This window comes from Astyanax mexicanus, chromosome 15, assembly GCF_023375975.1.
Source record: "Astyanax mexicanus isolate ESR-SI-001 chromosome 15, AstMex3_surface, whole genome shotgun sequence".
NCBI classification, from domain to species: domain Eukaryota; kingdom Metazoa; phylum Chordata; class Actinopteri; order Characiformes; family Acestrorhamphidae; genus Astyanax; species Astyanax mexicanus.
Window position 1 is genome coordinate 26,420,803 of NC_064422.1, and position 15,491 is coordinate 26,436,293.

At 40.9% G+C, this 15,491-nt stretch overlaps 2 protein-coding genes across 8 annotated transcripts in view; one reads left to right on the plus strand and one right to left on the minus strand.

Moving 5' to 3' along the window:
• The first annotated feature begins 1,445 nt into the window (after positions 1–1,445).
• On the plus strand, positions 1,446–3,809 carry hexim1 (HEXIM P-TEFb complex subunit 1). The gene is made up of 2 exons (XM_007234073.3): positions 1,446–1,763; positions 2,039–3,809. The coding sequence occupies exon 2, from the start codon at positions 2,055–2,057 to the stop codon at positions 3,231–3,233; it is 1,179 nt and encodes a 392-aa protein (XP_007234135.3). The 5' UTR covers positions 1,446–1,763; positions 2,039–2,054; the 3' UTR covers positions 3,234–3,809.
• A 3,162-nt stretch (positions 3,810–6,971) lies between these two features.
• arhgap23b (Rho GTPase activating protein 23b) overlaps positions 6,972–15,491 on the minus strand; it is a 74,452-nt gene continuing 65,932 nt past the window's right edge. For 6 of the 7 annotated variants that reach the window (XM_007234077.4, XM_049464304.1, XM_049464302.1 and 3 more), the window contains 4 exons: positions 15,414–15,455; positions 13,111–13,204; positions 11,964–11,995; positions 6,972–10,783 (listed from right to left, as the gene is read on the minus strand). In XM_007234077.4, the coding sequence (XP_007234139.3) occupies positions 9,926–10,783; positions 11,964–11,995; positions 13,111–13,204; positions 15,414–15,455 (1,026 nt within the window). In that variant the 3' untranslated portion in view covers positions 6,972–9,925. Of the gene's footprint in view, positions 10,784–11,963; positions 11,996–12,792; positions 12,818–13,110; positions 13,205–15,413; positions 15,456–15,491 lie in introns of all 7 variants that reach the window. The other variant, XM_049464305.1, reaches the window with a different exon arrangement.

The window sequence follows — 15,491 nt, forward strand, 5'->3', positions numbered from 1 at the left end:
GTCACACGAACATATCATCTATTCACTGCTTTATCTGAGGGACGTGTGCAGTTACTACTGTATTTTCAACGTATTTTCGCCGAATAAACATACGTTAAATTATTAAAAATAACCACAGCTTAAGCTAGCTATTTAAAGCTGTCGTTTTCGTTAACGAGGACGGTGGCTTCTACTGCCTGCTTCGCTGTGCAGTTTAACTTGTATACGGTTGTAAATACCCCCACAGCTAGTTAAGACAGTCACGTAGCTTAGCTAGCTGACTAAAGGTGGAAAGTTGATGTATTTGGGTTGAATGGATCCACAGAGGTGCTGTGGTTGATTTGTGCCCCCGGTCCACATGGGACGACCGAAAAACAACAGTTTTATTCGACACCAGATCCCACAGAAACAGGCCTCGGTGTTTTGTTGTGGAGGTGCAGATGTTGTGGTTAGCAAGTTAGCTAGCTAGTCAGATTAGCTCGCTAACTCAACTTCCCTAGCAGGGAATGGAGGGCTGTGTTTGACTAACAAACCTCCTATATTTAACCCGTGTCATCTATTTTCATGCGCAGAGGATTTTCTTTACATATGGAAGCAAGACAAACGAGGTAGCGTTAATAATAGCGAGCTCTTCGAACACTAACCGTTTAGCTAGCTAACGCTAAGCTAGCAAAGCCATCTGGTTTGAAATGCCGTCCTACAATGCTATTTCTGGCTGCTCCACATTTTTAATCTGTTCATATTTAAAACGCAGCAAGTTTAACTTTATTGAAGCAATCCTAAAATATGAATTTAAAATATTATCCTATCTATCAGCCAGACTGGGTGAAGCTCGCCTAACTATGGGCTAACTAGCACAGCAAGCTAGCTAGCTAACACCCCTCATTCAGTTCACATTTAGAGCGGACACTGTTATAAGATACATAGCTAGAGCTATAGCACACTTAATCAACATTATTTGTTTGTGTTGAGAAGCCAGCGTCTCATTTTCGTCGTGTAAAATCGAGTTGGCGTTGGAAAAAAAATTTGCACGTTCGTCAACTCCGCGAACATACACGTTCCCAACTCACTGTCAATGGCTAATCACTGCCACTCTGAAGAAGGACTACTTTGTGGGTGAAGAGCGTCTATCCCAAAGAGGGCGCAAGGTAAGTAGGCCTTTTTCGAATCTGTGAAGATGCTATAAATTGTCGGAATTCTGTTAATTGGTGGAAAATTTATTATATAGACAAAGTGTGGTGAACGCTCGTCTAGTATAAGACATTGCTATATGGCATATATTTGCAAAATTGCACTAACAAGACGACCACCACCCCCTTTTCAGAGCCGATGGTCGCGTCCACTAGAGTGACCGGGACAGCTTTTTATTCGATTGACACAAGAAACAACCAATCAGGCCATTGCTGTAGGGTAGCGAGGGTAGAGCAAACTTTTGAGCCAATGAGATTATAAAGTGGGCGGACCTCGATCGGGACTGAAAACAATCGGTGAATTATGGGAAAGCGAGTTTGTAAGAGGAGCTCTCCATTATAAAGCAACGACGACATGAACTCCAAGTCCCAGAAAGCGGGGAAAAACGAGGGCTGGCCGCATGCGCCTTTTACGTGGGGGAGGTGATAAATTCACAAGCCCCAGTCCATTCCGTAGCAGAAGCGAAAAGGAGTTTCCAACGGGTGGAAATGTGCTCGGTTCTGTCAGGAAAGTCAGCTAGTCGCGGACGGAACAGAAAGAGTTAACATATAACAGACGTTTAAAGTAGCGCAACAGTAGACTTGGGATAGACGGTAAGTTCGTGTCCTCGCTAGTATTTTTTAGATTAGCCGTTGGTCTGTCAGGTTGTGTTAATTTTTTGAAATTTAAATATTAAGTTAACGGTCACTTTTTTCTGAAACCGAGTCTTGTATAGTTAAGTTTATGTAGTTTATATAACAGACAAGGATTTATTAAGCTGCTGTATTTTCCATTTTCCCAGTTTCTTGTTTTTATGAACCCCGAGTTCTTTATAGCCGCTGCGCTCTTTTTCATCACTCTGATCACAAACTTGTCTCTCCTTCTTCAGGTGGGAGTGTACAGTTATGGAGCTCATTAAAAGCGACGCTGCTCCGGAGGCCGACGATAGGGGTCGGCAGAGAGACGAAAAACATCAGCAGCAGCGGCAGCAGCAGAAGAGCAGCTCAGAGAAACAAGTGCAGCGGAGTCAGCTGGAGGTCTGTCCGGGGCTCGTGCCTGGAGACCGCGGCCGGGAGAGAACTGATCCCGAGCCCAAAGCCGGTGACTCTGCGGGCGACCATGGCCTCCTGGTGGAAAAGGCGACGTCGAGGGATGTGCAGAATAAGAGGCATCAGCCACCAGGCTGTCCTGGAGCAACCTCCCACCCCCATGGAGCACCGGATGGCCGCCAGGGCAAGAAGAAGCACCGGCGGCGACCGTCCAAGAAGAAGAGGCGCTGGAAGCCGTACTTTATGCTGACCTGGGAGGAGAGGAAGGAGCTGGACGAGCGGGAGACGGCGCGGGCGTCAAGGATTAGAGCAGAGATGTTCGCTAAGGGTCTGCCCGTGGCGCCGTACAACACCACGCAGTTCCTGATGGAGGAGCACGACCGAGAGGAGCCTGACCTCAACACCGAGCTCTGCGGCCGCTTCGAGGACTCTGCGAGTGAGGACGATGCTGCCGCCGCCGAAGACGAGGACATGGAGACCCTGCTGGAAGAAGAGGAAGGAGAGGGAAGCGACGGCATGGGGTGGCCGGGCCACGCGGTAAGAGGTGGTGGGGGAGCGGCCGCGGCGGCAGCAGCAGCAGCGGCGGCAGCAGCTGGAGGCGCAGGCAGCGGTAGCGGAGGAGAGTTTCTGCAGCGGGACTTTTGTGAGACGTACGAGCGCTACCACGTGGAGACGCTGCAGAACATGTCCAAGCAGGAGCTGGTCAGGGAGTACCTGGAGCTGGAGAAGTGCATGTCGCGCCTCGAGGAGGAAAATAACCGGCTGTTGCGGCGCGCGCGCCGGAGCGCGGGAGGGGTTGGTGGTGGCGGTTCTGGTAGTGGGACCGAAGCAGCAGCAGCAGCAACAACAACAACAGCAGCAGCGGGCGAAGGGGAAGGAGGAGAAGGCATCGAGAGCGCGCAGCAGCGCGTGCGCGAGTTGGAGAGCGAGGTGGAGAAACTGAAGGCGCTGAACGGAGAGCTTCTGCTGAACCAGCAGCAGGGACTGAACGGTTCTGCAGCGGTAGAGCCAGAGCCCGAGAACGAGAAGCAGTGATGGACAGAGAAAAAAAAAAAATGTGGAGAAAATGTTCGGTTTCTGTTTTTAATCGTCCACTCATTCATCGGAGTCATTGTCTTAACTGTAAGCTGCGGTAGCTTTAATATGTGATGCGCTTTTCAGCCAGACTGGAAAAAACAACAAAAAATAAAAAGGAGGTAAATTTGTTTTCGTACCAAGTTTTTTAATATTACAGTTGTACGTGCGGTCCTATACAGTTGGTCAGTTTGTTGTAACATAGTTTAGTTTTTTTTTTTCACACGTAATTTCAATTTGCTAAAGACGCTTTTAGAGATGGTGGTCAGCGCGAGGAACAGATGTTACTTTAAACACGCTGTTGTGCTAAAACGTGAGCTTTTCTCACACAGCTGAAAGGCCTGTTTTAAGTTGACAGTAAACATTTTCATGAATGTCCGAGTGCTTTTCGTCTCGATCCGTTATTGGAGATAAAAAAAATACCAAGAGCTTATTTGGCGTTTTGCTGCTGGTGCACCTGATATTCCTGCTTTCAACTGTTAATGCATGACCAAGGCAGTATGTAATAAAACTGGAAAAGTCCTGTTTTCCTCCAAATACAGTGTCGATTAAATTATTTTAAAGGGCGTTTGTTTTGATCCCTCTGTGCTGTATACACTGGAACAACAATGGTTATAGAAAACCAGCTACAAGAGAGCCCTTCTCATAGAGGACAATCCTTAAAAAAGCGTCTAGTAATCTACAAGAGAACTACAAATTTAGCACAAACGAACCAGAAAGGGCTCATTTGACGTGTAAAATGGTCACCACGTTTCAAATGATATCTAGATAATCATCTACAAGAGATACCAGTCATAAAAGAGAACCATTTAAGCATTCAGATGTTCTTGTTTTGTATATCAGTGTTTAAGGATTGGTGTCAGCAGATATACTTGGTTACAGTTTCAATTTAGAAGTGTCAAGGGGAACTATAACCAGTAAAATCCCCACAAGAAATTCCTCTTTATAGCCAACAATTTAAGCCAAAAATCTGTGCAATTATATTCAATACGTTATAAAGTTAAAATTGGGGTTCCTTGATTTCATATTGCAATTTAGATTTTGCAGAATTATTATTTAAGGATATATATATAGCTCTGAAAAAAATGAGACCACTTTAGTTTCTTAATCAGTTTTACTGATTTTGCTATTTATAGGTATGTGTTTGAGTAAAATTATTCTATGAACTATAGAAAACATTTCACCCCAAATAAAAATATTGTCGTTTAGAGCATTTATTTGCAGAAAATGAGAAATGGCTGAATTTAAAAAAGGATGCAACAGAAGAGCCTTGAGACCTCAAAGAAATCAAGTTCATATTCATAAAGTTTTAAGTGTTCTAAAATCAATATTTGGTGTGTTCTCCTCCACCAGTCTTACACACTGCTTTTGGATAATTTTATGCCACAAAATTCAAGCAGTTCAGCTTGGTTTGATGGCGTGTGCTCATCCATCTTATTCATGATTGATTTGACCAAACTGGAATATAAAGAAGCTCATAATTAAGTGGTCTCTTATTTTTTTCCAGAGCTGTATTTAAAAAATAGTCTATTGGGATGATGTCCTCTCAGACTTGGCATCTGAAAGGGTCTTTATATTAAACAATAGCAAAACCCTTTTTGGTGCTATACAAATAATCTATAAAGGCTTTTTAAAGTTGTTCCCTGTTGTGGAGAAGGTCTGACACCTTTATTTTGTGAGGCTGTAGGCTGTTTGAGTATGATATATTTTGCAGTGTTTGTGTACTGAAGCTGCTTCCCCTGTTTTAACTCACCTTTGAGTCTTCTCTTCATAGCTGAGCATAAAAGACCAGCAAGCTGGAGTCTTTCACAATCTGCTCCTGATCACGAGCTTCCCACCATAGACTGAAGTTTAAACTAACCTCCTTTAGAAACAGTGAAGTCAGTAAGGTGACCACTTGACCTTTACACCTCCTCACTCTCACCGTGTTCACTCTTTTGTGTGTTTACTTAAGTAGTTGAAGTACACCCTAGTAAACCGGTGACTGAGCAAATACACTGTAGTCAGGTGCTCGAACTACAAGCTTTGAAATCTCAGCCATTTTGAGAATTGAGAGCTGTTATTTGATCACGCAGTGAGCCACATGCATGCTGTCTGTCTCAGGCTGCTGCTGATTCCTGCCAGGTTTATTTTGACAGCATCCACATGTGTGAGGCCTTTTTTACAGTTCTGAATTACTGAGGTGTGAAAAGCAAGTTTACTGAAGATAACCCTCCTCCAACACAGCCCTTATGGCAGGGACCTGTATATGTAATAGATCCTATTATGGGCTTTATAACAGTGGGAGGTGCACTGTGGGATATGTCACTGTGTATTTTCCTTTGACCATAAACTGTATTATTTATAGGGTTCATGAACAAGATGACATTTGTTTTCATCTTAATCATTCGCCTGCTTTTACAAGAAAATGCATAATACAGTCGTGAAAAAATTACAGCACTTCATTTTTATGTTTGAGATAATATTTAAAAACATTTGGACATGTGATCTTCATTAGAACCTTGATAGAATGAGGTTTTACAATTAATTGAAACTGAGAATTTGTTTGTACAATGTAATTAAGGAAAATATGTTTTTCTTCTTAGGAACACAATACCTATGGTATGGCTGGTATTTCTCCCTTTCTCTAATTACATGCTTGCTGTAACAGTCTGCTGGTTTCTAATGATTTACTGAGCTATTTTGCACATACAATGGCTGATTTCTAATAGTTTTGAGTTCCTTTAAAATCCCTTTTCATACTCATCTGCATCTACAAGGCCTCAGAGCTATTTGGCTATGGTGATACCCTTCATTTTATCAATACAATATCTAACTATTTTCTAATCAGCTGCATGTGATGTGCTGCAACTTATTCTAATTTAAGGCATTAGATTATGCTTTTCATTTGTACCTTTATGTTGGAATTTCCAAGTTGTAAGTAGGGAATTTTAACCTAACACCCTCACAGGTCACATATGTCCTACTTGGTTGCACTGCACTGTAATATACCGTTTATTATGACAACTATCTATTTGTGAGCCATAATATCTATTATGGCGTTTGTATGCTAACAATGGGTAACCAGTGTTTACAGTGAACATTGGGACTTATTATGGTTAGATTTACCATAAATTACCAGGAAAGTTTGTGAAACCAGTTGTGGTAACACCAAATTTCTGATTAACTGTTCTTGGAAATGTTTTGATATAACCTACATTTTTCTGAATGTTCAGTGTTCTCTTATACCTCGGTTTGACACCATTCCCAAACAAACAGGATATAGCATAAGTAGTAATAAATGTGGAGGAAGTATTAGTTAATGAGTAGTAATAAACCTTTTCATAGCTCATCATTTCATATCTTCATTTTTATGTGTTAAGTTATGTTACCTCCATCTCTCAGTAATATTCAAATGAAGATCAAATGGTCGTTTATTTAAATAGGTTAAACAAGACAAAAGAAGAGGTCTTATCAGAGGTCACGTTGCAGCTGTGCAGCAACCTGCATTGGTAAGGACATCCAACAGCTGGATTCCTATAATGGAAATTAATCCAAGTCTTTGTTGTTTGGATTAAGAGGATTGTGTTTTGTTCTCAAGACTAGATGCTTGGTGTTTTTTCTGTTTTATAAATGCACTTATATACACACAGATATAAGATGTATTTTGTGTAACAGCCCCAACGATATTTTTCTTTTGCATAAAAAAAAAGGAAACGATTCAAAACAAATATTATATTATTATTATCATATGTATCATTTGTACACAAAGGTTAACTTAGCAAGGCTTTGTACAATTGTTACAAAAAGAAAAAAAAATTGGTCCACACAAGCACCCACATAGCGTATGAACATACGTGCACAGGGCAACAACAGGTTTGACCCATGACCACACAGAGGACAGACATGTTACACACAGGGGGGGACAGAGTTGGCAGTAATATGTGGTCTAGATCAAGACAGCGGAACTCGGAAACCGTCTGCTGCTGCAGCTCATCAAATCCGCCGTGGGGAGAACAAGTACTGTAGATCAACAGAACATGAGATTAGGCTGGCATTCGGGAGCTTAAGGTGAGGTTAATGCAGCCTTCCAGTGGAGTTTTTTTTTTTTCGCCACAGAATCGCTGGGTCTGTAATACTGTCATCTACACTCATACAAGGGAAGACTGTTTGGTGGAGAGCAAGTCATGTCTTCGTGAAAGAGACTTAAACCTTAAAATTCTGTAATGCCAAAACAATTGTACAAATAACTGTACGAGGCCTTTCACCCTTCAATCCACTTGAATGCTGGTTGTGCACCTGAGTGTGGGAGTCGTTTTGTGCTATCTGTTGGTAATGCTGATAAGGTGCAGTGCAAAGTCTTATAGCTCATATGGAACAAGGATCCTGCTCTCTCTGCAGCTTTTGGCATGAAGTGCCCTCCTCCAGTGTCGGGGGAGCGGGATAGTGGTGGTGGTGGTGGGGGGGAGTGGAATTAAGCCGGAAAAGGGCTCAGGTTATTTATTGCAACCAGTGCAGTATGCTGGAAGGCCTTAAGCCTTTATTGCATAAATGTGGCACGAAACGTGTTGTTTTTTTTTTCAGCATTGCTGCACTTTTGCAATTAATATCCACAATTAATTCGGCTGCAGTCAAGCTTATTCTCTTCAGTTTAGGGCTTCCACTGAACCTCGAACCAACAGACTTCTTTGTGGAGTGAAGATTCTACTGCGTTTCCTCATCTAAAGGGATCTGCTTGGCACAGGCTTGTTCATGTGTTAATGCAGTGACTCTAAAACCCAGGGCCTGGAAGATCCCAGGCCTGCACATTTTTGTGTTTTCCCTGCTCCAACATTTTCAATCCAACTAAAAAAAATTGGTCAATCTAATCTCTGTCTGCCTATAACCACAAATTGTCATTTTAACACAGCTCTCTTTATTAAGAAATGAGCAGAAAATAAAGAGTGACCTTTACAGAGTAAATGTTTGAAATGGACAGCCCAGATCTAATAAAACGTAATGTTCCTTTTTTATTTCTTTTTAAATAAATGATTTATTTTTTTAATTAACATTCCCAACTATTCATTCTTAAACAATGTAGCCCCATCTGTTCAGGCTAAAGCTATCCACCTTATTCGTCCACACCCACTTTTAAGTTTTAAGTTTTCTTCTTTGAGTTATTGAGTTATTTCAGATAATTTCTAATTAAATAGGCTCCTGCTGTCTACACTGATTATAAATTATGCTAGGCTAGCTATGCTAACTCAACATTCTGCCATAGCTAACAAGCCTTCGAACACAACACAAACGGACATGAGAGTGTTGTGGGGCACCATATTACTTATATCCACTGTTTTCCAAAGGAGAGGACCTCCATCTATGATTGAAGGCAATCATTTCAAAAACATCCTGCCAAACATCCATACGTCTGCTCTTACCATTTTTTGTGGAGGTGAAACCAGAACATGAGGGTATCAAGCCAGTATCAGAATAGAGCTCACTTACATACACTTACATACAGCTCTGGAAAAAATAAGAGACCACTTAAAAATGATGACCAAATTAAAAACCTCTGAAATATAATCAAGAGGAAGATGGATGATCACAAGCCATCAAACCACACTGAACTGCTTGATTTTTTTTGCAACAGGAATGGCATAAAATTATCCAAAAGCAGTGTGTAAGACTGGTGGAGGAGAACATGCCAACATGCATGACAACTGTGATTAAAAACCAGGGTTATTCCACCAAATATTGATTTCTCAACTCTTAAAACTTTATGAATATTAACTTGTTTTCTTTGCATTATTTGACAACACAATGACAACACTTTTATTTTTTGTGATTTTTGGGAGAAATGTTGTCTGTAGTTTAAAGAATAAAACAACAATGTTCAATGTTCATTTTACTCAAACATAAACCTATAAATAGCAAAATCAGAAAAACTGATTCTGAAACTGAAGTGGTCTCTTGATTTTTTTAGAGCTGTATATCCAAGGAACTTAAAGAAACAGTAAAATAAATGTAATAATAAAACAGATTTGGCTGAAAAGGTTGGGAAATTGCCAAGTAAAACCATATAAGGACTTGTTAAAATGTTGAAACAAAGTGACTACAGAAGTGTATCATATGGACCTTTTAAGATGCCATATGTTCTATTAATCTTGATCATATCTTCTCTCTTAAATGACAAATAGCAGTTTGGGTGTTTTTTCACAGGCTACTTTTGCTTTCAATATGGTGTTCTGGTATTTATCATGCAGATCAGGTGGGTTAAGGAAACCCCACCTACATAACTTCGCTTGTAACAAGGACAACAAATCCTTCTTTGGAAAAACAGTCCTATGTCTATGTCAAAATAAATGACTCAAACTTAATTTAGAAACACATTCTAAATTTTGCATAAATGTATTCTGATGGAATTCAGCAACTGTCTAATGCGGTAGATTTGCTGTTCATTTCTTATTGCAGGGACAGACATAAAAATAATTGTCTGTGGGAGAGGCTGTGGTACGGATGCAGCAGATAGAGAATAGATTGGAAAACACTAGGTTATTACATGTCCTTCCTTTTGTGATATGGGAGTGTTGGAGCAGGGATAATGAATAAAATGTGTAGCCCTGAGGTTCTGCAGGACCAGTTTCAGGAGCAACTGGGTTAATCTATTAGCTTAAAGGGTGCTTTCATGTGATTTGTCAGCCTTCCCCCGGCACGCTGCCCACCACAGTGTGGCGCCTCCAGTCTCTCCGCCTGCGTCTTGTCTCTGGGGAGCCGTGCCGCCGCTGGGCACCTGACCTCCACAGGTCGTTGGCCGAGGACAGAAGGTTGGCCTGCATCTGGCCCAGCCATCCCTGCTGGACGGAGGGATCGCGGCTGGGGGACATGGCCTGAAGCAGCCTCTCCTGCCCCCGGACAAGTGAGGCTTTGACCCAGGACAGTCCCACAGCGGCCCGTTCCATCCCCACATCCTCGCCATACAGAGAGCGAGGGCGAACCCTTTCTCCGCGGAGCTTCTTCCTGGTCACAGGGTTTGTCTGACCAGTTCTGTGAGCGCTGCTAGGGCAGGAGGAAGAGGAGGGGCTAGCAGGACTGCCTGTGGCTCTTATACCTATGGAACTTTGGTGTGAGTAGAGGAAGCTACGAGGACGCGGCTGTGCCCTCGGACCTGTGTCCACCTGTATACCATCATCATCATCATCCTCCTCCTCCTCCTGCTGGCAAGCTGCATCCTCTGCTCCCCCCACTTCCTGTCCCGCCTCTTCATGTGACCCCATGACCTGCTCTCCTCCATTCTCCTCCACCTCCTCTTTGGTCTGATTTTCTGAGTTTAAAGGAGCACACCCTGCATCCCCGTCCCCCTCGTCACTCCCCCCTCCCTCCCCCAGCTCTCTGTAGTTGCTGGCTTTCACCGGTTCGTGCTCAGAGTCCTCGTCACTGCTGCTGTCCGCAGGGCAGGCGCTCTGGTGCTTCTTTCTCTTCCGGGTCACGGCTGATATGATGGACAGGGGAAGAAAGTCCTTGGCACTCACGTCTTTCTTTGAACTCAAAGATCCCTAAAATAGGAGATTCAACATGGTAACGGCAAATATTAGTGCTGTCCAATTATAATAATTTTGAGTTAATACAATACACAATAAATCACATTTGTCTTATTTGCTCATTTTATTAGCTCCAATGACCATAAAAGAACACTTTGTAGTTCTATAATTAGTGATGGATTATTCTCAGCACTGCAAGAAACACTGACATGGTGGTGTGTCAATGTGCACTGCGCTAGTATAAGCAAATATTTTGACCATGAGCTCCATGGAGCACAGTCTGTGGTTTCATATCACCCTGTGCAATAGTCTTAACAAAAGAATCAGATGCAAAAGAAGGTGCTGGAGTTTTAAAACACTGTGTTCACTCACTGTTCACTCTATAAGACATGTCTACATCTAGTTGGTCAACAATGTAGATTTAAAGTCATCCTGTAGTCATTCATCAGTGGTCACAGGGCTGAATATTTCTGGTTGGTGGATAATTTGTCTTGGGTGTTTAAAAACTCCAGCAGCACTGCTGTGTCTTGATTTACTCTTACTAGCACAATATGCACTTACACACCACCACCATGTCAGTGTCACTGCAGTGCTGAGACTTACGCACTACCCAAATAATAGCTGTTCTGTAATACTTGTGGGCCCTGACCACTGATGTGTAGGGTGAACGGAAGATAATAAAGTATTAAAAAAATCCATATGAATTACCGTGTAATTATAGAACTACAATGTGTGCCTTGATCTACTACTATCTACTCTGAGCACTGTTCACTATGGTCTGATCTATCTAAAAGCCATTTTGTATGTGAATGAGAAGGACACAGTCACATATTCTATTCTATGGTCAAACCTAAAAAATGCATTACTTAATTAATAACCTATTAAAATCACTAAGTAACAACAGTGGTCCTAGCATACTACATGAGGTGGGCCTACTTTAGACAATGTTAAACTGTATAATAATATTTTTACTTTGCTACACTGTTTTAAAAAAAAAAAAACAACATAACAAAATATGGGTTGTGTATTATCTTTATTATCATCATGGCTCTAATGATTTGCTGAAACCAATTCTAAACCTGAATATTCTTCACAGTAAAACACCACCTCAAGTGTTGCTTACGTACATGGCTAGCTCTAGTCTACGTCAGTGTAAAGTCCTGCAGTGCTGATGTGAATAAAAAATGAGAGTTACCTTGGATTTAGCTGAATCGCTGTTGGTGGAATCTGTACAGATGGAGAGAAAAGAGAGGACAGAGAGAAGTCAGGAGTTTGGAAAAAGGATAAAACAAAATGTATCTGTATTTTGCACCTGGATACATCTTTACAACGTAGGATGTTAAGAATGAATGAACTCAGCATATACAGCTCTAAAAAAAATAAAAATAGAGACCACAATTGAAAACCTCTGGAATATAATCAAGAGGAAGATGGATGATCACAAGCCATCAAATCAAGCTGAACTGCTTGAATTTTTGCACCAGGAGTTGCATAAAGTGATCTAAAAGCAGTGTATAAGACTGATGGAGGAGAACATCCCAAGATGCATGAAAACCGTGATTAAAAAACAGGGTTATTCCAAATATTGATTTCTGAACTTTTTCAAACTTTATGAATATGAACTTGTTTTCTTTGCACTATTTGAGGTCTGAAAACTCTTTTTTGTTATTTCAGCTATTTCTCATTATCTTCAAATAAATGCTCTAAATGACAATATTTATTTTGTAATTTGGAAGAAATGTTGTCTGAAGTCCATAGAACAAAACAACAATGTTCATTTTACTCAAACATTTGCCTATAAATAGCAAAATTAGAGACACTGATTTAAAAACTGAAGTTTTTTTTTCCCAGAGCTGTATGATCCTAAAATGTTCAATCATTGAATGCTCTTCAATCTTCAATTTGATCTATAAACACTAGTGTAGGTGGATGACTTTTAACATTTAGAGAATTTTAAAACAGAACACACACACGCACACAAACCCACGCACACACAATGTCAGGGGGGAAAATCCCACTCCTACCGCAGAGCGTGTTCCACTGGCTCAGCTAGCAGAGTGATGAAGAGAGGTCCAGAAAAGAGGAAGAAAAACACACATAGAGGAAGTTGGAAAGAAAGAGTTTAGAGTGGGAATATTAAATAAGAGGAAAAGTAAAAATAGTCACTTAAAGTACAAATAGGCAGCTGGTATCAAAGTAGGGAAAAGAAAGAAAGATATACTGATCTTCTCGATCACAGACACTCATGAGTAACAATGATTTCCTTTATCTGACTGAAAGCACACACAGTAGTAAACAGGCTCAGTATTTAAAGTGTGTGTGTTGTATACTGTTTCTCTCACCTGAGGCATCCCCCAGTGGTGCTGTTCTGCCAATGTTGGAGAGCAGGTGGTCAATATTTGGAACTGGCTGCTCGTCTCGTTGGTCCTCAGGGGTCTGACAAAAAACGGAAGGATTATTTAGGTACTGGTAGTGATAAAGTAACAGGGCTCCCCACTATCTTAGGAAAAAACTCATTATCCGGGACATTTTCCATTACTTCCATATATGACAACATTCATACAATGAGCAAAGTAAAAGCCTCAGTATCTAAATCAAATGGTGACTGTACTGTTCAGCAAATATTATTGGTATATGTAAATGACATGATTCTATGTCTTATTTATTAGTGATAATCATGTGCATAAACTGTGCTTTACGAAACATTTGCTCTTCTGTTATTAAATTGAGAGCATATTAAATGCACAGTTAGCAACAATACAAACTTCAATAAACAGAGAATCAATAGCTAAAGTGTCAGTTCTGATGCTGTCATTCTGCCTGCTCTGGACTCAGCTCAGAATAACTCAGAGACTCCATTTCCCATCATTCTCGCACTCAGGACTACAATGACTCACTGGATCACGTGACACTCGGGTGTTCCGGTTCACCCAGCTACTGATTGCTGCACCTGGACTAGTGAATATAAATACCCCTCAGTTTGCCCTCTTAGATGCTGAGTATTGAATCTAGGCTGCTGTTTATGGCTTTTAAGTTTTGACTCGTTTCCATTTACTGTTTACTCTTTTTTGCCTTGCCCAGTTTATTTTTTGTTTATTTAGTTTTGCCCTTCTGCTGGATTACTTGTGTACCAACCCTGCTTGCTCCATCGCTCTTGGCATGTTGTATGTTTATGCTGCCATCTTGTTGTTGACCCTGTCTGTCTTAGACTTTCATTATATGGCTGTATTTCTTGTTACTACACTGTTTAAACTGACTAACTCATATCAGCGTGTGTCCTTCCTGGTCCTGGTATTCGTGATATAAAAGTATGTAATCTCAGTGGATCAAGAACATTTTCGCTATTCTTATTTTCCAGAGATTTTTCTGAGTGCTGTTTAAAAAACCCAAGGCAGCCTCTCATGCACTCATACCACTCACACAGAAACAAACACACACTGATTCCTCTCTCTCTCTAAAATAATAATAATACTTAGGTCATGTCACAGAAACAGGTGGTGTTGATCATTTCATCCTACTTTAAGTCCTTAAATACTGTATTGTGTTTGTTTTGTATTATTACTATTATTACCATGATCATGTAGATATTTTTGTTGTGTTTCTTAGCTTTTTTCACAGTGCACCTACATAGTGGGTCTGAGTCTAAAAAAGGCCAATAAAGCATGTTTAATTATCATAAGCATAAGTTACAAAGTGTATATTTAAGCAATCATATATGAGAGGGAGTGCTATAACATGTAATATTGACACTGCTGTGCCATAGATCGGCACAGCAGTGCCATTATTACACGTTATAGAACAAACCTCTAGTGTATTATTTAGATTACACCACAGTTCACCATTTATTATCATTGTTTATAATATTTTGAGTTAAAGAGGACGAGAAAATACAATCTGTTTGCTTTTAAACACTCTGTGAGTTAAAATAGTTCCATTGCTGCTCTATTTGTAGTTACACTGTTTGGCTTGTATGCGCTGCATTGTTGCTAGGTTACTTGTATGTGGTGGAGTAATGCATGAAGAGCTTCGGTTACAGTGTATTAACGACTGATAACGGCACTCATAGAACACCTCTCAGCCAATCACATTGCAGGGTCGGAACTAACTGTGGTATGATAAGAAAATCTCTAATGTGGATCCAAAGAAAACAATAATTCAAGCTTCTAAACCAATATTTTGACTAACAGCAGGAAGCACAGAATGCGATTTTGTATCACTCAGTGTGATAGCCTTAGCAAAAAAAACTCAAACAGCCTGGGTCACCTTAAATTCTCCTTAGTTGGATCTGGCTAACAGCCTCAGTGCTGCAATATTGTGCTGTGAGAAAATAAAAATGTTCTCAGGACAGCATTAAAACACACTTTATAATTACCCCCTCCTGGCTTGGCTGGATTTACTGTGTATATCTGGCAGAGCAGATATTAAGCAGGTTTGAAGATGGCTGTGAGATGTCAGGTTTAGTTTATTACTGGAGCCGTATAATTTACTCTGCACAAGCAGGCATAACAGCTTTAATCTGTGCTAAATCATAAGCTCTGAGCCCCTGGGAGACCCAACCGGGTGTCACTAGTGTAATGAGCATGCTGTTTTTTCCAAAGGCCAAGAGCACATCTAGCAGATAATCAGTGTACAGATCAGACCCTACCTTCTCATCTTTATCCAGTGCATCACTGAAGAACCAGGCAAACTGCAATAAACACAGAGCAGATCTGAAGCCATGAAA

Bases quoted from the DNA above. Each gene is read 5' to 3' on its own strand.
- hexim1 (XM_007234073.3), top strand. From the start codon at position 2,055: ATGGAGCTCATTAAAAGCGACGCTGCTCCGGAGGCCGACGATAGGGGT.